Source organism: Bacillus rossius, chromosome 1 (genome assembly GCF_032445375.1).
Source record: "Bacillus rossius redtenbacheri isolate Brsri chromosome 1, Brsri_v3, whole genome shotgun sequence".
NCBI classification, from domain to species: Eukaryota; Metazoa; Arthropoda; class Insecta; order Phasmatodea; family Bacillidae; genus Bacillus; species Bacillus rossius.
The window spans coordinates 133,314,304-133,337,097 of record NC_086330.1 but is presented as its reverse complement, the minus strand read 5'-3'; the positions used below and the strand labels follow the sequence as shown (position 1 = coordinate 133,337,097).

Sequence of the window (22,794 nt, the reverse complement as noted above, 5' to 3'; positions counted from 1 at the left end):
TACTAACTAACCATGATCAGACGTTATTAAGCACCATTTTCGCAATATTTTTGGCGAGACAACAGGGCGATGGCGAAGTTAAAAAGTGACTTCAACTACGTCACAGCTTACCGTCTCCTGAAATTTCTTAACTCCGTGGTTCCATAGCACGTATATGGAAAATCCAAGGTTTGGCTGGTATATATGCTGCCTCTGTTCAAAGAAAGATTCAAATTTCACAATACTTCCGATATTCTTTGAGTTTCTATTTCACTTGCCTTGTATGGTCTGTGTTACGTTACTTGCTCACATTTGACATTTATCAAAAGTCGTTCTAGCGGTACCCAATTTAAAACAGTCACTTGCAAAGCGACACATGTTTTTTTTCTACGAACACTGACTACCACGTGAATTTGTTTACCATCAATGACAGAACAATCTTGGCAGAAGGATACGTAGACCTATTGTACTATTTTTGAGAACCATCAAATTCGATACAAATGACACAGACTCTACAGACTCAAGATCCGATTTGCGGTTCCTTGGCTCCATTTTCTGTCGGAAACTTTTTCTTTTCTACTCAATTTTACCGCGTGCTGATCAGCAGCTCAAGAGCTGAATGTTTCCCACTGGCCCAGTACCGCGCGGGGTGTGTCAAAATACGGGGTCCAACCACATGCAATAAAGCAACACAGACCTGCTTCAAGTCTAGCCAGCTAGTCATAACAACGCCAAATAGTTAGGGTCTCTACACATCCGGTATTCACAGAAATTTTGGAACCAATGAAACCTACCAATCGTCATTACAAATCATGCATGAAACACGAGACGAAATCAAATCACCATATCTTCACAAGTCAGGCGAAAAACACAGTAAAATTTATTTGAGGCAAAGTGAGCACGAAAAAAAAAATAATCGTGCATGCTTCGAGTTTGAGCCTCAAAATATCGCGGGATCTTTGCAATAAATTGGTAAGCCCAGTTTCTGATTTTTTTTTATATTTTTTTTTATTTTTTTTAGTAACTAAGGCGAAGAGAAGGGTTTTTGTAGCCAGTAAAAGTGTTTCTTATGGATGTTTCAGACACAAAATTTTTTTGGCTGGAACAATTCCGTCTCGTTGATAGAAAAATACTCGTAGCTGCACCTGTTAATTGCTGTTTATCAGGAGCTCCAAGATAAAGGGGATTGGCAACTCCTTTCGGCGGAAGATTTTCCAAGCATGACCAAAAGAGGGTGGCTCAAATGGGGGGGGAGGGGGATGGTAACCGGTTGAATTTGGAGATTTTTGAAATATTTGGTTTACCGCGATATGGCATAAATTTACAAGTTTATTGTTAATGTAATTCATATGAAACCTTACAAGTAATGCGATATGCACAGATAATGAGATCATGTTTACAGTTATGACCACAGTAACGTGTGCAATCTTTCAATTTATATATATATATTATTTTAACTGTGGGATTTGGAAAGTTGTAGAGTAAATAACCAGAAGGGAGGACCTGACAAAATTATTCGTCTCCTGGCCCATTGATTGTTTCTGTGGGCCAGGCCCCAAGCTGGTGAGGGTACTCCTGCCTGTACGCGCGCTCTCGCCGCGGGCCACGAGACAGCTTGGTGCCTCGCACCCCGCCGACCATGCGCACACGAGCAGCGCCGAGGCCTGGGACTTTGGGAGGGGCCTCTTCGGGGACCTGGAAGGTATGGGACAATAAGCTATTCAAATCAACGTTTTGAAACCAAAATAGAACTTAAATTTCGGCGAATTTTTTACAAATTTGTATTAAGAAATTATGATTTTATTTTCTAATATTACACTCGAGTTAGTTTTATAAATGTCACCACATTTAGGTACTTAATAACACTGACTGACTAACAGCTTAAACCGGTGGGCCTAGAAGCATGAAATGTTGCATAGGATTTCCATTTATAACGTAGGTGAGCACCAAGAAAGGATTCTAGAAAATTTATCCACTAACGGAATTAAATAGGGGATGTAAGTTTGGAAAATCCCATCGGGCATGCGGATAGTTAGTTTTTATAGTAAGAAATCATGAAAACTCAACTGAAATCTGACCAGCAATTAAAATTACGTGCTAATTACAATTGAGTGTTCCTAAATTTCTCATTAATATCTACATTTTACCCAGTAAACTGAATAAACAAGTAAAGTAAAAAGTAAAAGGGCCATGCTGGGTCGCGGGGCCCTGGAGCCGTCTCTGGGCACTCCCTCCCCCTTCCTGCACAACTAACACGCGCTTGTACCTCGCTGTGGATGGACGGAAGGGGCTCACACTTCAGCCGACGCGGGAATGATGTTTTCAAGGCGCTATGCACGAAAGAAACAGTAGTTATTTACCCTTCGACACTACTGAAATAAATCTTAGAGCGCAGGCCTTCGTGGCCAGAGTCGCTGAGTGCGTTTCGGCTTCTGGGTCGGGCACGTCGTGGGGGATGTCCTCCGGGCGTCCAGTGATAGAGATTGTTAAAATAACAGTATTTTATCAAGCAATGACGCGAGTTCAGCAGGTCTCCAGCCATGAGCCGCCAGAACAGCCTTCCCCTTCTCGCGGCGACCCGCTAGACAGGAGCGCGCTGGGGCAAAACGCACAGTAGCCACTCAAACGTACCGACTGAGGGTGAAACGCACTGTAGCCACTCACCTGGAAGATCTGCTTGAGCGAGAACAAGGCCCTCCTGAGCTCGCGGCCCTCCGAGTTGAGCAGCTTCTCTGCAACAGGGAACCACACGGGCGTCAAGCAACCAGCACACGCAAAGCCGTCCGTCGGAGATAATGTTTGCCGAGCAGAGACCGAGGGAAGTCGCTCGCACTGGCGAGGCTCCGGGTTCAAATCCCGACACATCCATCCCCAATTATGTTTTAACCTGTATACCCGCCCCTTCTAAACCACTCCAGACATTACCGGGATGGTTCCTCGTTATACACCTGTCACCGCCGCTTCTTTTCCCAATCCCCTCCTGAATCACGTGTTGGTCTGTAGCAACCTCGCTGTCGACCAGACGTCATACAGAAAAAAATTTTTAAAAAAATTGGTCTATGTAGACGACGATGGCCCATGATGTGGCTGGACGCACGAGCTATAAAAGTGAGGGTGTGCTTAGGGCGACATTGGCTCGCGCGACACACGCCTCACAGCCTCTACGCGCCGAGCACAGAACTGGCGTGCAGTCTTCGCGTCAGTAAAGCACCTATATGGTACTTTAAGCGGTGATCCTATGATTTGATGCTGGAATATTAAAGATAAAGACTCCTTACACTTTCCTATACCATTTACAATACTGTGATTACAATTTTTCATACTTAAAACGACCTTGAAAACACATGTTTTTAGCCTTTTTTCACTCTCTACAACAAAAGTGCATGTTTATGAAACGGAACTTGTATAGACAAGTGCAATGAATGTGCTCTTGAATGCTATTCGTAATCAGGGGCGTAGCCAGGGGGGGGGGGGGTTAGGGGTTCAACCCCCCCCCCCTTAGCGCCAAATCTTTAATTAATTTTTTATTCATCACTCGAACGAATTTCATATTAAATTAATAAATTTTTTACCATTACAATATTTAAATTTTAGTACCGGAAACTGCTAAAATAGCACTATTTTACACCTTAAAATCCTAATTTTCCCGGGGGAGGACCCCCCCACCCCCCGCTTTAATACGGGGGGGTGGGGGGGCATGCTTTTTAACACCCCCCATACACAAATCCTGGCTACGCCTCTGTTCGTAATCAAACACCTTTAGTAAATGTTGACTGGTTTGTAAATGGCGCGTCAACACCTGGAGCTCTGCGCAACGTTCGGCGACCCGGTCAGGCAGCCAACTTAACGTAATGAAACAGTGGTAGGTTCATTGGTAGCATCCCGATTATTGATAACGTCCGCCACGTTTACCGGTTATGAAAAAAAAAATACCGGGCTTAAAACGGCCGGTGAATCTATCCCCGGATTGCATTAGAAAGATGCGTCAGATCTCGCCACTTATATTTCAATTAAATCTACATCCCTATTCACTGCTTTATTGGCACTAATCTTTACTGATTTTGAAATTTTTATTTGTGACAAATTTTAGTCCATTCATTTGAAAGTTTCCGCTGGAATGTTTTCCGGTGGTTTTGTAAATTGGTATTTTTATGGATTTTGGCGTGTTCTTTTAGAATTTTCACTTTGCCACCTCGTATGTTTATCGCTCGCGCCAACGTATTGGAAAAATGGCACCCATAACAGTTTTTTTCAGAATATCTCCTTCCGACTCATTTTACGAAGAAAATAGTTATGTAATAAATTAAATCAGAAATTTATTTCTTTATTTATGTGGTAAATTTTTTTATTTATAAAATAAATAATTTCAGCTTACGAGCGCCGCAAAGTCTACTCCAGCACGCGTATTGGCGACAAAAAAAAACTCATTTATATACCACAATGAGGTACCTATATAGTAAGAGGCGTATTTATCTGTCGGAGGAAATATGTAGTCTCGTGGACCTTGGAGCGAATATCCTCTACAACAATTGCTGCAGCTCTCTTTACAATACGCCGACGTTCTTCCGTCTTGTCTGCGGTTTTTTGGTTTACCAGGCTTCTGTCAGTATTATATACCTTGTGTTTAAGAAGCAAACCACAGGAGCCTTGTTGGCAGTGTAGGCAATGAAAATATCGTCTCATATTTCTTGAGGAGTTGTGCCTTTACAGTTTTTATGAGTAGGTGGTAATCGCCTTCTCTTTTGGTCATCAGTACATCCAAAAAAAACTGACCCTCTTCAGAATTCTGCTAGAGGTAAGTGTAAATATACTGCATTGCAGTATTAATCTCGTTCGCATACGGACCTCTTTTTTTCATCTCTCCAGTCGGTGGTACTTGATACAATTTTTTTTCATGCACGAGTTGTGAATCTGTGCATCAACTGCGTCCAAATCAATTACTTGCTCGAGACGATCAACAATCTCTCGACCCCAATCATCATTCCTAACTCTAGCAATTTCTGAAATGTTGTTTTTCAGCGAGCACGCTGTACACAATATTACGATCGCACAAGCGCGACTGTTTTTGTTTCGCTATGAACAATGCTGTTATCTCAGCAGCGCACAAAAACCAATCATCTCTAAATGAGAATGTTGGGGTACAGGATCGCAGTTGTGAATGAGAAGGTGTGACATCGCTACATCTACGCAAAGATGCAGAGATTATTTTTTTCTTCATTTGTATAGCGTTTTAGACACACATCGTGAACCACTATCGATTTCAGCCCCTCCAAGAGTTTGCCTTTTTCGTCCTTGCTTTTAACACTTGACTTACGAAATGTCTACAATCCTTTTTTTTCCCTTCAATTCAGTCACTTACTTCACTTCCTTCCAATGGATTTTCACAAATAAAACAGTTCACTTCCTTAAAATCCATGGCTCTGAAAATGCGAACGATACTGTAGAACGATACACTCGTACTGGTGATTCAGGCAGAATATTTTAGCTTTGTCTGCAGATGTTCCTTAGAAGGGACTCCGGGGGCCAAGGGAGAGCGTCCCTTATATCTGCGATGGGCCGTGTAAGCCGTAGTAGGTCGTAGTAAGCCGTAGTAGGCCGTAGTAGGCCGTAGTAAGCCGTAGTAAGCCGTAGTAGGCCGTAGTAAGACGTAGTAGGCCGTAGTAACCCGTAGTAGGCCGTAGTAAGCCGTAGTAGGCCGGTTTTTCAACGCGTAGTAAAATATTTTTCGTAAAATATACGAAAACGCGTGTTGATGTACATGTATGTTGGTTAGCGGCACTCGTACGCTAAAACAATAAATTGACATTACAACAAAAAAAAAAGGTTACTACATAAATTATAGCAAATTTTCTCTAGTTAAATTTATTACGTAACTATTTTCATCGTAAAATATGTCTGAAAGGAAATATTCTAAAAAATTGTTATTGGGCGTCATTTTTTTCCAATACGGCGGCGTGTGCGGCAAAGATACGAGGTTGCAAAGTGAAAATTCGAAAACAGCACGTCGAAATCTATAAGAAATACCAATTTTCAAAACTCCTGGAAAACGTTTCAGGTAAACACCTTTTAGAGCACAAACGACTGGACTATTAGACGACGTGTGTTGGAGCCGACTGCGCTACGGGGAGCGTCGGCCTGACCTTGGACCTGAAGCAGCTCCCGAGGTACGACCACGGTGGGCAACCCGAAATTAAAAGCACGGTGATGATAGACCGACTGTTGGCCAGGTACAATCGAAGGAGGGGAAGAGGGGGGACGAGGTAATGCGTATGTAGGGAACAAGGTGGGGTCACACTGTCAAATATTTGACTCCAATATATTTGACAAAAGAGTTGGAGGGGTAGTATTGGACGGCAACTGGCTTCCAAATTTCTGCATCAAATATATTTGGACAAATAACCTCAACATTTATTTTTGGTCAGAGGTATCTAAAACTTTCAAATTTTAAATTAAATAATCCAATGAAGTGTTGGATTAAATTTTTTAAACTAGTTATGCTATTTGTGCATTTTTTTTGAAAATGTAAAAAAAAAAATTAAATTTACATAATATTCGCTACATAATAAAATAAATGTAAAGTGATATTTTTTTTAAGTTATAGAAACATAATTTCCTTTTTTTCTTTTTTTTTTTCGCACACTACATTCATATCAACAAGAATTTTGCTATTTCACTTTTATAACCTCTTATGTAAAATCGTCCATGTGTTCTTCGCCATTTTAAAGATTCTTTGTGGTGGAAATGGATATCACTTCAGTTTTCGCTGCACACGATTTATTTGGCTATTGCATCCAACATCCAAGATATTTCAGAAACCGTCCACTATGCAAAATATTCGATGGAAACTTAAGTCATCCAACTTTTAAGATAAACACGGCTGCGCTAGTGACGTTTTCGGCGACGTCGTAAACTCTGGAAAATTGTTTGACACAGCATATTGGAAGGCGCTGGAAGCGAGGATTTGACAGTGTGGAGGGCGGTGGGGAGTGGCGAGCAGACGAAAACCCGATCAGCTGAATGGGAGGACGCAGCGCTCAGTTGCGGTGGGTCGGAGCACGCTACCTCCCCCCTCCACCTGCCCCGCTCCACGAGTTATCGGAGACGGGAGGGGTCGCCGACCCCTGCGACACAAGCGCAGCCCCGTCAGAGACGCCGCTTGTCCAGTCGCGATACAGAGTGTCTCATGCTTAGTTTGCAGCGTGCATTTTAATGGGCATTTATTTACTCTCTCTTTCCAATGCACGATTTCTGCCATTTTCGCTGTCCTATTTTGCCAGACATATGCCATACAACACAACAATTTTACACACAACGTGATGGATATTTTTTTAACACGTATCTGAAGCATTGCAATTATCAAAGGAAAATTGGGAATGAGAAATTAAAAAATGCATTTTCTTGTTGTATTTCATCAAAAGCATTATCTAATAATATTCCATTTTTACGTAACTAAAAGACGCCATCTTGGTTTCAGCCGTTCTTGTAAAAGTTATTTGTATAATTTAATATTAACATGTTTGGTTCTGTCTGAGCATAGCACACGCCTTTAATGGAATTCCTTGTTATTAGTAGTGACCTACACTACAAGTAGTTTGCCCAGTGGAGTAATAATTTGTGTTTAGCATTGAATTATTTTTCCTTTCTTTCAATATTACTACAATTGTAAAAATACTGTCAATGGACACTATTTTATGGTCTTAGAAAAAATCAAAAAAAGTAAAATTAAAATGTTAACAAGCCGGGTAGTATCAATCTGGGCGCCATTCACTCGGTACTGGAATCAAATCATGGGACACTTTATAGCTACCGCCTTCACAGCTCGCCATCCTTCAGATAATTTCAGCATGCATACACAGCAAAATTTGACCGATAAAATTCGGCTGCTGGTTCAACACGAAAAAAAAATTGTAAACAGAAATACGACTTATCGGTTAAAATGCTTCCCAAGATTGGTAAACGCCTTTGAAGTTGGAGCTGAAGGGCTGTTGTTTATTGCAAATAACAGAGAGAGTATTTAGGATTGAACAATGGGCGTCTGGATAGTGTTAATTGAACCAATTTCTACAATTACCGCGGAATTTGTAGCTGTTGAAAATTGTATTATTTCGTTGAAATATTTTCTGGTGACAGCTTTATTTTCCTTTTTTTTTTCTGACGTGTTTTTTTTTTTTTTTACTTTCAGTCATATCATACTGTAGTCTAAGTCAACTCGCTTCAGTTCAGACATATATCATAAGAGTGAAGTTTGGTTCGGGATGGGCATATCCAGCCAAGAGTAACCACCCAAAAAAAAAGTTGTTACAAATATTACAAATTCCATTTAAAAAATCAGAATAATCAGGCGGACTCAGGATTGACTTCTGCGGTAGAGAGGGGGGGTGGGCGGGGAAGGGGGCGGCCGCCCCCATCAGTAGTATAATACCTGTTTATTACTTCAGAAGTCGTATTATCCAGTGCATATTTTATACTTCTGGGAAGGTGGGGGGGGGAACACGTGCCCCCCCCCTCTAAATCCGCCACTGAGAAAAATGACATTGGAGCCCAAAGTCTTCAAATGTGAAGAACTTAATAAGAAGAACAAAGTTTTGTGCAAATTTACGTGATGATTAAATAATGCCACATACTGTGGGGAATTTTTGTTTCACTTTTTTAACAAAGAAAATCATGTGCGTCGAGAGAATAAATAGCATATCTTTGCAATATTTACCAGCTCCAATAGTGTGATGATTAAAATTACAATTTACAAGTGTTGGTATCGTTTAAGACTCAGTTAATTACTTTATTTATATTTTATTTCTGAGTGGTGGTTGGGTCTCGCCTCTAGTAAACCAACAGTTAACGTCGCCTTCAGTAGGACAAATACAAACTGCAAGACGCCATCTTGATTTCAACACTTTTTTCTTCAAAACAATTTTATTCTAAAATTTTATTTATTTCAACGTGGCCGCGTTAAGACGCAAACTCCAGTGAAACCAAAATAAAATTTCGTAGAATGACTTAAATGCAAAAGTTTTATAAATGTTCACTCTTTAAAATGTCTCAAAAAGTCTATGATACCTTTCATATGTAAGCATTGCATTGCCCTAGGCCTACTTACGATGATTTTTATTTTGTTATTTTTACACTTCAAGAGCTAGTATTTGTAAATAATAGCCAAAAATATGTAAAATTTCTTATGGAAAATTTTTACATTAGCCGTGTGCCCGATGGGAAAGTATTTGATCCTCATTTTTGATTAATTACCAAAAACGCTAATACAATTGTTTATTTATAAACGTAATCCTAAACACCACTTTCCATATTTCTTACTTCGAAAATCACAAACTTCCATTAAAATTTAATCCCCTATTTAGCCCCCTTAGGTGATGAATTTTCAAAGATCATTTCTTAAATGTCACCTACGCTATATAAGGAAATCCTATGCAAAATTGCATGATGTGCGTTCTTTGTCAGTCAGTGTTAGAGTCTGATTAAGTAGATATTTTGGAGCTCGATATTCTACTTGTTGTATGATATTTGTAAAAATTCATGAAGATGTTCATAATTATAATTTCTTGACTGATTAATTGCTTCAAATATGCTCACTAGAAATTAATATTCTGTTTTCCGCAGCTGGTTAATAATGTAAGCCTAATACGTCTAGAATCTTGATTTCTTTCACAGCATTATGCCTACTTATGATGACTTTGATTTTGTTATTTTTACATTTCAAGAGCTAATATTTATAAATAATACCAAATCTGTAAAACTGACGTTACGATCGAGATGAAAATTCACTACTTGATTCCAACACATTCTGATTTCTAAATTTTCCAGCATTGATGTCCGGAAGAGAATTAACTTAAAAAGGGATTTTGGAAGAGTATTTTTGTACATGCGAGCTTTACACGCGTTTTTCGTGTTGAAAATTTACCGTGTTTTTTGTCACTAATTTCGTCACTCACTATTATGTCACTCTTGCCACGGCTGCCTGCCGCTCTTACGCCGCGCCGGGTGACGTAACAGTGGTGCGTTTTCTTTCGCGGAAAATACTTATTCGCTTGCGTAAAATTATGTAAATAGTTTGAAATCAGTTACAAACGACGCTGGAATAAAGTAATGAAAAATAACTGTGCATGTAGCCCTGTACCCGCGTCGTAATACAAGTCGCGGAAGGGAATCCGCCTCGTAATCTAAACAGTTGGCAGTCTTGGATTACTCGCGGGCACAAGCGGCCAGTGGTCCGTGCAAAGTGCTGACTGAGCGTCGGTGGTAGACGTTACCCACTGCAAATTCCTGAGTGATGCCTCATTATGTCAAAATATTACCGAACCACACCTACAGCAACTGGGAGTAACTGAATCACCTGAGAGCAAAACGAAATCAATGGTGACCCGGTGAAACTAGGTCACTAAGTGACCCACAGACTTTCGCTGTCCTCATCTGTGACCCAATTTTCTCCGATACGGCTTGTCCGATACGACTGGATTTTCTTCAGTTCAGCTCAGGTTTCATCGATGAACATTGCAATGTTTTGCGCTGGTCGTAAACGAATGTATTTCTGTTGCCTTTGGATTAGCATTATTTGGACCAAAAGGTTATGGGTTCGAATGTCATGCAATAAAGACATACATAAATGGTATGGGAAATTCAGTGAAGTAACTTTTCCAGGTGGAAATCTGATACACCTGTCATCCCTGAACATTATACTGACGGGAGACAAAACAAAGGAAGAAACGGGAGCACTACGAGGAAACTCACTGGCTCTCGAATACGCTTGGGGCACCTGAGAACTGTGTACCGATTGGCACAGGCCAATTTGTGGTGGATTGGAGTAGTGTGATAAGAGCGCTCAAAGAATTTTTTTTTGGGGGGGGGGGGGGGGGTTACTTGTGGTAACCCACCCAGAGTAAAGCGTTTTATTAAAAAAATAATTATGCATTTAGTTGGATAGCAAGTTATAATTATAGCATGTTATAATGATAGTATATTGATAAAATTGCGAATCAGACATTCATCTCTTAACTTCCTACTTTAAAAAACTTCGATCCTGCCAGAAATCGAACCTGTTATGAACCAACAGTATAAAGCGCTTTGAACAATTGAAATAAGTCTGACGGGCTTTCTCCTCTAGCGTAAGTTAATTAGTTTTATTTTTCCCTCTTCCGCGGGGGCAGGATAAATCGTCTGAGAGAAGAGCAGGGTGGCCACCTTAGCGACTTCGCCACTTTATCTAGCATCACTTTATCAGTGACAATTTTCGTTTGGCGACCAGAGGTATTTTTTGACGAGTTAAATAAGAAGTTTTAATCGAAGTGTCGTAAAGACGAGTTTTTTTTTATTATGTAAATGAATTAAAAGTAATTTTTTTAGGAAGTCACCCAGGCTACCTGTTCTCGTTCACGAAAATGTCAAATTTTGGTAGAGGGTGGCACGAGCCATTTTTATGTTCTTAAAATGAAAAATACACTCACGGCCTTCAACATATACAGAGGTGTAAGTCAGGAAATGGTTCTTAAATAAAAAATAATTTGTTTATAAAATAATAGTAAATAACTTTATCATTACAGTATATGATTTAATTATTTATATAATTAGTAAATAACTTTATCAGTACAGTATCTGATTTAATTATTTATATGGTAAATTTAACTGTTAAATTTGATCGTGAAATTTAATATGCTATTAATCGAAATCAATTGATCAGAACTACATAGATTGGATCATGCTATTTTCTTCAAAGAAAACTAGGACAGTTACGTAGAAAAAATACCTTGAAATGCGTATTTGGAAATGAGATAGTAAGTATACACAAAACAACATACTATATTATCAATGTGCCTTAAAAACCTAAAACATTTAAACTGATAAAACTTTAATAAAGAATTTACTGAAGATTATAGTGCCAATTAGCGACTTGAAAACTACTTTTTTGGACATTCTAACTGACCATTTTGCCAACCCTGGGGAAGAGTGCGCTCACAGAACACATGGCCCCCGGCATAGCGACGCGACCGGGTACTTCAAAGACGCGGCCAGGATGTACACCACCCAGTGGAAAACCTGGAACGTGCCTATGAACAGTCCACTGGACCCCGCGGGGTTAGGAACCGTCAGGAGTCAGCATGCCGTGGCGTAGTTGAAGTCGCTTTCTACCTCATCATCGCCGTAATGCCAATGCAGAAATGGAACTAGCCACGCCTGATGATGGCTAACAGGCATAAACAATAATTTCCGTTGTCAAACACAGTCACTTGAATGCCAACACTATACGCTTCAGACAATGTTTTTAAGCTGCACAAAAAGCAACTTCACACAGTCTCCATGAAGCCAATGCCAGCATGGCGAACCCCTGTCTAGGCCTTCGAAGAAAGATGTGATTTTGATTCAACGTTCAGTCGACATCGAGACGTTGTTATCAGACAGTGCAGATTAAATTTTGGACATTTTCTCTATACCTACAACTATTTTACTGGTCACTTTTAATACACCATTTAAGTTTGGTTTTTGATGTGTAAACATCTTAGCTCTCGGTATACGGCATTTGGTAGGAGTAATTTAGTGGATGGATCGGAAGTCGCATGGAACTGAAATGTGTAACCACGGTGCTGCCATCTGTGGCAGATGGCGCGAACCAAAGTTCAGAAAGCCGAGGGGAAACAATATAGTATTAACTGTTCAATGAATTTTAATAAGATGGGCAGTATTTTAACCAAATTCCTTGTTGTATATCAGGTTCAAAGCCGGGGTTTAGTACTTTAAGATTTTTTTCGCTTTTATCGGAACCGTTTTATTATATAGTTTAAAATTTCGGTTTGGAAAGGGAATGATTCTATAGTCGACGTAATTGCTCTGGCAGCGTGTGGAAACTACGTGTTATTCACTTCCAGAAATTTAGTTGAAAACACAATTTGCGGATGTTGATCACGCTCGCCTTTATTTTAAGAATTCTACGTTAAATTTCGTGTCCGAGTTTCGTATTGTAAGTATTATATTATATAAGTATCGTATTATATTATCGTATTATAGCGTCTGATATTATAGTATCGTATAATAAGTATTATATAATTATTCGTATTATAAAATTTCGAGTCCGAGTTTCGTATTATTGCAACATGAGAACACAAAAGTTTGCTTGTTACCGAGGTTAGATGTTTCACTTCTCTGGCAAGTACTGAAAGACTTGCGCTCTTTTTTTTTTTTTTCCAAAAACATAATTTTGTTATTTTATTCGTACATTTATGGAACTTGTCTGGTGCCTGGTGCCGAGTGATAAACTCTGGTGCGTTGACCAGATATCTCGTACAGTTGGCGAAACTGCATTGAAGTTGTTAGAGACAATGAGTGGTGAAGCTATGACCTATTTATGTTCCTATCTCTGCCCCTTAAGTTATATCGATTTTATGTTAAACTATTGTAAATATAGCATGCTGTGATTTTTAACGGGATGCTCACTCATAGACAAAAAAATTGCAAATTATAAAACATTCATTTTTTTTCCGGTCAAAATATCCGTTTCTGTAAAAATGAAATCTGAACGCCTCATTCAATGAAACACATTTTTAGACAAATATATTAGATGTACCGCATGACGTCACCCGAAGCATTTAGGCCTGCTTTACTTTTCGTAGACAGACCCCACTCAGATATCTTGGGCAGTTCCTCCTGGAGTCCTGCACACCGTATGTACGCCCAGATAGGTGGGGCCCTTATGCGCGACATACATATTCAAACATACTAACATTTTGAACGAAGCAGACGAGGTAAGAAGGCAATAGAAAAAAATAGTTAACTCCAAACACAGGGTGAAATAAAAAAAAACTATTTGAAACACCGATTTTTCCTATTGCATGAATATGCGTATGAGTTCCATTTACATTTTTGTTTCTTAAATTGGCAACGTGTTATGTTTTGCCCTTAGTTTACATGAAGTAGATGTATGCCTGTACTAACTTTAGAGTGATTAATGAATTAGTGTTTAGTATGTTTTAACTTTTAATGGGCGCTTTGAAGATTATTTTGCAGTTTGTTATCTATTTAATCGCCAACTCTAAATTTTCTAAATGGTAATCATTGTTTATTTTGAACAACAAATGCAGTAATAGTTAAATTACAAAGGTATGTAATTGTAAGAGAAAGTTTATTTTCACCACGTACAAAAAAAATAAATAAATAAATAAAGAGGCAATATTTTCGTTTCTTTGTTTTATTTCTAAAATGTCTTTTCTACAGCGAAAAAAAGGCATAAATGCGTTTTTAGGTATGAAAAATTTGGCTCAAGAAACGACAAATGTTAGGTTGTGTTTTGGCATTTTTACGTCCTAGCCACGAACGATTAAACATTTCACGGCAATGAAACAAAAACGAAAAACAAAAAAAGTAACAAAATATTTTACAACCTCTACAATGAGTCAGTCAGCCGTTGCAAACGTTCCAGTGGCAAGAAACAAAAGCCGTTCAGTGTTGCATCACGAGTTGTCCACCCAGCAGGTTCGCACCGGCGCGGCGCACAGCGCGCTGTGGGTGGCGTGGAACCTCGCCGGCTGCCGGGGAGAGTGGTAATTGTAGCGCTAACTGCCACATCCGACACGAGGCCCGCGCGGCGGCCCACCACCGGGACAGCCGCGCCCTCACCGCCTCTGCCCTCCTGGGTTTTACAATTTTTCCCAGCATCTTATACCTTTGCTGGTTGTACCTTATTTTCATTCCTTGCTTTATTTTCCCCCGCTCGTAGCAGTGTTTACGAAAGAGCTCAGAGAGCTGGAGCGTTTGAACCCAACTGTTGGTGGTGGGATTGTGTAATTTACACGAGTGAGTATCTTGCTCAATAGGTGATACTTGACTTGTCAAAGCTATTAAAAAAAAAAAGCCTCTGCCCTCGCCGCGCCCCGGGGACAGACACGTTCTTTAAATGTTACATGCAATGGGGATTTTTACAAATTTTTGGACACACGCCACTGCTGTTATGCACTGTCTGTCTTGGAAAATACCTCAAGAACACTAAAAAAAGAAATAAGAATGAAAACATAAAGCCACGGAGAGCAAGCCTAAATCAGCTGATGTCGAACAGATGGACCCATCAACAACGAACCTAAACAAGTATTGTGGACAACACAGCCCGACGACAGCAGAGTCGAACACATTTAAACTTAAAACATCAGACAGCGCAAGAATTCCGCGGAAGAAATGTATTCGTGAAAAAATAACACAGACGAACTCAGTGGGGCTAGCAACGATCAATTTTCAACAAGAACAGGAAATGCAGACGGACAAAAAAAACCTGGCAAACGCAGCAAAGATACGAACACAATGATCAAAATAAACAGGCAGTATGGAAAAAAAAACAGTGACGACAGCACCGATGAATACAGTTGGTTTCCTACGACAAAACAGTTGCAACGTTTCGGGAACTGGCATTTGTTCCCGTCATCAGACTTACATACAGATTCAGTGTCGTTTCCCCGCCTTCGTGTAGATTTCCGAACAGCTCATACCAACAATCTTTGTCACTAATTTCTTACTTTGCTAAACAGATTCAGTCTCAGTGTTACGAAGGTCCCATGTCGTGTCTTTATTAATTTCTTGTACATTTTTAATTTCAGTTTTTCTTCTCACCGTTGTACATATCTTTATTCCGATGAGTAAGTATTTTTTTACTAATTTTCCCTGCGTTTTTTCAACTTCCGGATTATGAAAATAAGGTGATGGTCACTGACTGAACTACAAACGATATAAACCATTACAGTGGAAGACACCGAAAAGTTTGGAACTCTTCACTGTGTGTGTGTGTGTGTGTGTGTGTGTGTTTTATGTTGTGCATTATGTCACGCCGTTACTAAATCATGTAACAAAAATTGCACCAATGAAAAATAAAGATATTTTCAAACCAAACCAAAATAAACCGCACAGCACACTTCATATACTGAGCCTGACCCATAGCATGCTTCCCGCAGAGTGTTTGGACGCCACTGCGCTGCGATCGCGCGTCCTCTCAGCCAATGGAGCAGTCCCGTGAAGCCCGCCAAATTCAAATTTGCGCGCTTCTGCTGGTGCACGTAACTTTGCAGTGCTGCGTTTCTGGGCAAGTGTTTCCCAACAAAAATTTCCTGCCACCTATTAAATTTATACCCAGCGATTTTCTAACACACTGTCTGCAGGCTGTTCAGTGTTTCTTGATATATAAATTAAATGGTGACGGAAAATAACTAGACAAGCGCTTGACACCATTCTATATAACCTCCGAACTCAGCTGAGGAGTCTACAAATTCCTGGTGAACCGATTCCCGGACGTTATCACGATAAACTTTTTTTCCATAATTTTATATGACAGTGCCAATGTCTATAAATAATATACGAAATCAAACACATAACAAATGAATCTACCATTTGCAGTTTATGTCAGAAATAATTTCCACTGGATTCAAGTGGAGAGTCTCCAACTATTTATATTTACCGTGCGGCTACGAATTGAAGCGAGGTGTAAAAAAATCCAAGTTAGCAAAAGACCGCTGGAAATAAGTGTTTCATTACTTCCAGCACTGATAATGTTTATTTCGGGTCTTTTTAAAGTGACTTTTGAGACCAGTCGTTCTGTTTCGTTATTTTTTTTGTGACTTTATTGACTTTCGAGATCTGTGGATACCGGGTCAACGAGAGAAGCGTTAGTGAAGCGGTACGTGCTGTGTTATGAAACGATGAGATACAAGATGAAGAGAGGGAAATACAGGACTCACATTAATTTAATGAATATGTTTCATTCATCAACTTCCAATCACAGGAACCCCCACATCACAACAACTGCTTGGAATTGCGGCCGTTAACATTGTCGCGCTTCCTTGCAGAGCCGTTCGCAAGCCCGTACACGTGATGCATCTCGGCCTTCTCTGTGTCTGTCTCAGATGGTCGGAGAGCCACAGCACAAGGGACGACGATCACCGCGAACTGCGCGTTTATACTGTTAGCTGGAAGCGTCCTCTAGTGCTTAGATCCGAGCACACACTGTACGATGATTTGTGCTTTTCTAGTTGCCTTCTATCACTCCTAAAGTGTGTATCACGATTTCCAAACACATTCTGTATGTATATTTAAAGTTGGAGAGATTTCTCTTAGATTATAACTTTTTTTTATATTTTCGTAAAAATCTTTGCAGATGAAATATTACGATCAAAAGCTCATATAAAGGCATAGCACAAATAAATATCTAAAATGCGTGGCAGTGTTTTGTGCAACATCATAAAAAAAATAATCACTTTTAACATTCGTTACAGATCTAACGAAATTGACTGCAGATTAAAAATGAATTTTTTTTAAAGAACAGTCGCTATATTTTTATGCTCTTAATGGACAGTTTTAAAAACTCAACACATTAATACTTATTAAAATATGGAAGGGACCTAGTCTTCATATTTGAGTATTCGCTGAGAGTAGCAATGAACGCCAAGAATAACTAGAATTACGTTTGCTATTGTGGAACGACTTAACATTCTGCGACAAGGTCAGATTCGAATAGCGTTCGAGAAAAATGTCTCGCACCTGTGTGTGCGTTGGTATCTTCAGTGTGCATTAGTCAAATTACGATTGGAATAGATGTGATTCGTGTGCTGACGCTAGACTTGTGTCTGAGAGAAACTAAACCAATCCCGAAACACAGACGATGCTACAGCAATTTAACACAAAGCTAATCTCATAATCTTTCGGAAAAAAATATTAAGAGCCACAATTATTTCACGGATTCATTTCACTCTAGGCTAGACTCAACTTGCCTATATAACAAGCTTTCGTAGGATGTTCTTTGGTTGTTAACGAGGTCACATCCTTCAGGGGCGGATCCAATGATAAGTCTATGGTGGGGGGGGGGGGGGGGGGGAGAAGAGAAAAACCGGCGCCCTTCAGCTAATCACAAGAAAACAATACCAGATATGGAAGTAGGGACTTATTTCTTAAAACATAGAACAATACTGATAGAACCCTGCTTATGGAAAATCGGGCATAGAATATCCAATATGGAATAAGTATATTGATGATAACAACCTAACAAATATAATTCATAATTATTAGCCTAAAGATTAAATATTATTATAAAGCTAAATTCATTATTTTTAAAACAATTATGATCAAGTAGAATGCAATACTTGGGACATAAAAAATGTCTTGGGCAAATAAACTGAAAGTAATTATTCACAAAAAAAATATTCACCTGGATTGCATTCCATTTTTTTCAAGGTTCGGCTCTTAGGGGGGTGATTCCCCCCACCACCTTGAATCCGTCCCTGGGTCCAATTTGCAGGTTAAACGTGATTGGGTACCCAACCACTCCTTCTCATTGTTTGTAACTGACTCAGGGTCGTCAAGTGCATATCGAAGGCACTGTAGTCCAATCACCAGCGTGAAGCAGTTTCAAATGATCTCGGAAGTCTACTAATCGTAGCTCTATAGATATTTATCTCTTGTTCCTCCTTGTTGACTTTAGCAGACATTGGATATCCCAGGGAGGAGTGAGTAAGGGGTGATCTGGTAGAATATGTTTAAATGTCTCGTGGATGACAGCAACAATTATATTTACACATTTTCTCAACACACACGCACCGTATATTTCTTCCCTCCAACCCCCCTTCTACGTACCATAGTTTTTCATCTCAACCCACTCGGCGTACCATAATTTCCCCTTGCACTCGTGCAGCGTACCATAATTTCCTCCCTTGAGCATATAGCGTACCATAATTTTCCCTTGGACTCACACAGCATAGCATGATTTTCCATCGCGCACATACAACGTAACATATTTTAATTGCGCCATGCGCACGGGTAATTGTTTGCCACTCACCGATGATGGTGTGCACCCGGACCGACAGCTGGGTCCTCAGCACGATGGAGTTCTTGCGGCTGGAACACACAGGAAGAGAAGGAAGAGGTTAAAACACCGGCAAGGACCTGGGCACTCTGTGCGCCTGGTTGTGTCCACACACGCCGACCATATGGCCTGCGCATCGCCGTCTAGTGTAACCCTCCCTTCCACCCGGGCCGAAGAACGCCCTGCTTCAAGGGAACTTCTGTCCGCCAGAATGTTACACTTTGGAGCAGGGGTGGCCAACCTTAAAACACTTAAGACTCAGCTTCATCCACCATGTTAGATTGTTGCATTTTCATGCCGATGGATTTTTTTTTTTTTAATGTAGGACAGTTTCTGTGGATTATTGAATTTTGTGTTCTGTAGCAAATTTTGTGTCGCCATATACAGAATGTTCCTTAACTCAACGTCAAGCCGAGAACCGGCTAATTAATTATGGTCCTGAATTTAAAAAATTTAAATACTTTGTTATTTTTTTAGATATATGATTTTTTCTTTCAAAATTTATATAATGCCCACTCTTCACCAAATTATTAGATACTGTGACTATACATCATGAAATGAAACATATACTTTTGGGGAAAATATACTTGTACGATTTGTGTGGCCCAAATTTTTAACCACTTTAGTTGACTATTCTTACTGTAAAAATAACTATTCTAACTTAGCAGGTTATTTTAAAAGACAGCACATTTACGCAAATAAATTGCTTAGTTAGTATAACAATTATTTTTTTTTTTCAATATGAATACTCAAATTCACTCCGTGAAAAGTTTCTGCCGCATAAATCATGCAAATAATATTTCCCCCCAAAAGTATAGCATGTTTTATTTTATTTTGTATTATTATCAATAGAAAAGTTAGCTATGATTGCGAAACAAATATTTGCATTAACAGTATCTAACAATTTGGTGCAAGGTGAAGATGTTAAAACTTTAGAAAATAATTGCCTAAATTTGATTTTTTTTTTAAATTCAAAACCGTAATTAAAAGGCATCTTGTATATTCTACTTATAATTATAATTTAAAATTTGGCCTGACTCACTAGACGTTCATTTCCTATTTTTCCACAAACGGGGTACACATGAAATTGCTTCTATAATCTCATTTTCGAAATTTTTCTTCATATAAAAAACTGGAATCACTGATAACAAAAATCACAATGGCGGTTAGAAGTCGAGCATTAAACAGTAAAAGCCAGTTACAAAAAAAAATAAAATCATATTGGGCCAATTCGTATGTTGTATGTTAGTTTTTGCGATGATGATGATGACGATGTTAAGAGGTGAGCGGCCCAGAGGTCGGCTGAAGCGCCAGACATCGCCGCTGAGTGATACCACGGCGTGACTAGGGCAGATCTTGCGGTGGATCGCCGCTGCCTTCCGTAACAAGAACGTACGCACAATTTCCTTTGGGGAGGGGGGAGATATGGAGGGAATATAACAACTGTGGCCGCTGTTTGCTTTCAAATTATTTCCATTTGTTGGTAGGAATGTTAAATTATGTTTAGGATTTCTTGGGGAAGGATATATATATATATATGTGTGTGTGTGTGTGTTTGTGTATATATACACACACGCACTTATCTCTCCACCCTCCACTTGCATTCACCCCTGTTCAGTAGAATGCAAAAATTTTTAGTATCAACTACAAACACCCAACTTTCCTTGATTCTGTACAATTTTAGCTTGTGATAAAGCGTTAAGTACAAGCAACTGAATATCGTACCAGTTAAAAATCATAGCTTTCAATTCAAAAACAATATTAATTTGAAAATATACCCGTCCTTTAAAGAATGCTCTCTTAAATTTATCTCAAAGTTAAGGTGCGAAAGAAAAAAATATTCACTTTCCTGCTTAGGTTGTCTGATGGCTAGCAACATATACAACGTTATTTTATTTGGTCTTCTATCAAATGCATTAGAACCTTACAGCCACTAAATAAGTATGTCACTGTACGGCTAGACTAAAGTAAGGCTATGGAAACCCACCGGAGCAATAATATAGCTTTCTTATTGAAGTTTGAAAAAGTATCTGGAATCTTGTACTAATATATGTAGCCATCGAGTAGTAAATGTAAGCTATTGTGCGCTAATGTATGCTACCTCAGAGCATGCCTAGCAATAGAAAGGTTTTGAGATACTGCGCACGTCGCCAAGAAATACGACACCGATCATCTTGCGTGGGCAAGACATTAGTTTGTCCTACACTTGCAACGGTAATATATATATATATATATATATATATATATACACCTATATATAGGTATATATATAAATACTTATATATATATATAAGTCCAAAACTGACTCAACTAGCCGAACACTCGTAACTTTGTTACGAATGATTTTGGGTGTGAATCCTGGGGTCCCGCGTTGATGCTGAATGGTAAAAAGAGCGTGTCGTGGGTGAAGCGAAGGCGCAACAAAGCAGGCCACATGAACAGCCACTGCGCGCGGTCCAACCGGCAACACAGCCGCACCACAGGCAAAACTGCCACAGGTCACGTCGTTTCATAAATTCGCGAGAGGGTTCACGCTGTTCGTGACGTCAGCACCTATGTATATAGAAAGCATACAGTTCACAAGGATGAAAGCCACAACCACAACTCGAGCAGTTCTGAAGTTTACCGAAGTAAAAGTGTAGGTTAGGTTAGGCTCGGTTCGGTCAGTATAATAAATGATATATTTTTCTTTTCCGGGAGGGTAGGTCAGGTTAGCGCAATTTAATGTACTCTTATGACCGTAAAATATATAACTCCTTATTTTTTTTTTCGCGAGCGATCGGCAAACTTTGAGAACTTAGGAACTGTACGTGTATGACTCTCATCCCTGTGAACTGTAGGCTTCCCCTTCTAAAGCCATCAGGGATCGATTGCCAGTTTGTTCGCTCCCATGCCGTTATTATAATTATATGGGTATTATTACAACCAGTGGCGCAAATCTGTAGGATTCGCATAGGGAAGAAACAAATCATCAGTGAAGTACCAGTTAATACCATTGTAGCCCCGGGACCCCACTTACCACTTTCTACCAGACTCAACGCAAAGATTACAGCCTTTATTATTACTTTATTATTACCTTACGAGCTCAATACGAGCATACAGTCTAGCAGTCGCCAAATTACGAAGCCTTCAGTGACCATACTGATATGCCTTACGTTTCAGTCAGGACCGATGACAAACATATCGACTAAGCGTCTCAGAACCGCTGAGCAGTCACAGTTCATCCACAACAATGTCCAAGTTCTTAACAGAACTCAAAAGCTCAATTTTTGTCTATCATACAGATGGTCCATGGTTTGTTTTAGCATGTACTGGAGGACTAAGGAATGGGAACCAATAACCAACGCGCAAAGAGAACAGCGCGGTGACTTGGAGCCAAAGTGGTTACAAATATCCAGCCTATATAGCATCCTCGCTTGGAACCCAGTCAAGAGTGGAAATTTCTCTTTGCTGTTGCAGCGGCCAACGAACCAGAAGCAACGTCTCGAATGTATGGCAATCTGCAAAATGCAACAGCAGCGTGAAAATCAATTTAAACATATCGGGTAGCACAAAACATATCCCTCAGACTACACCTGTCTCAGATAATTACATTTAATGACAAGTAGTTTAAATGTTATATATATATGTTTCCATTTAATATTTTCTTTACGAGGCGGCATCAAAAATGTGTGGCTTTTAACGGACTCAGTTCATCAGAATCGAGGACAGCAAACGCGGAAATGGCGAATGTTTCCGTTTTAATAATCTTTAAGGTGGCAAAAAACATACGATAGATTAAAAAACGTTATACAAGAAAAATAACGTTCGTTAGAAAGTCATCTGCATATTAATTTTTCTGAAGAAAATTGAATAAATAAATTTAAATATCGCAGAACATCCATTTTATTGTGGAAATATGTAAAATTGATGTAAAATTACATTATTTAGTTTTAAGAAATGCATAGAAAGTTCAAAAGTTTTATTTAATGCGTTATGCATTATTT

The 22,794-nt window shown here is 39.4% G+C and overlaps 1 protein-coding gene across 2 annotated transcripts in view; it reads right to left on the bottom strand.

Moving 5' to 3' along the window:
• The window catches only part of LOC134546167 (FH1/FH2 domain-containing protein 3), a 496,828-nt gene that overhangs the window by 74,536 nt on the left and 399,498 nt on the right, over positions 1–22,794 (bottom strand). For both annotated transcript variants that reach the window (XM_063388744.1, XM_063388745.1), the window contains 2 exons: positions 18,782–18,840; positions 2,644–2,711 (listed from right to left, as the gene is read on the bottom strand). In XM_063388744.1, the coding sequence (XP_063244814.1) occupies positions 2,644–2,711; positions 18,782–18,840 (127 nt within the window). The remainder of the gene's footprint in view (positions 1–2,643; positions 2,712–18,781; positions 18,841–22,794) is intronic.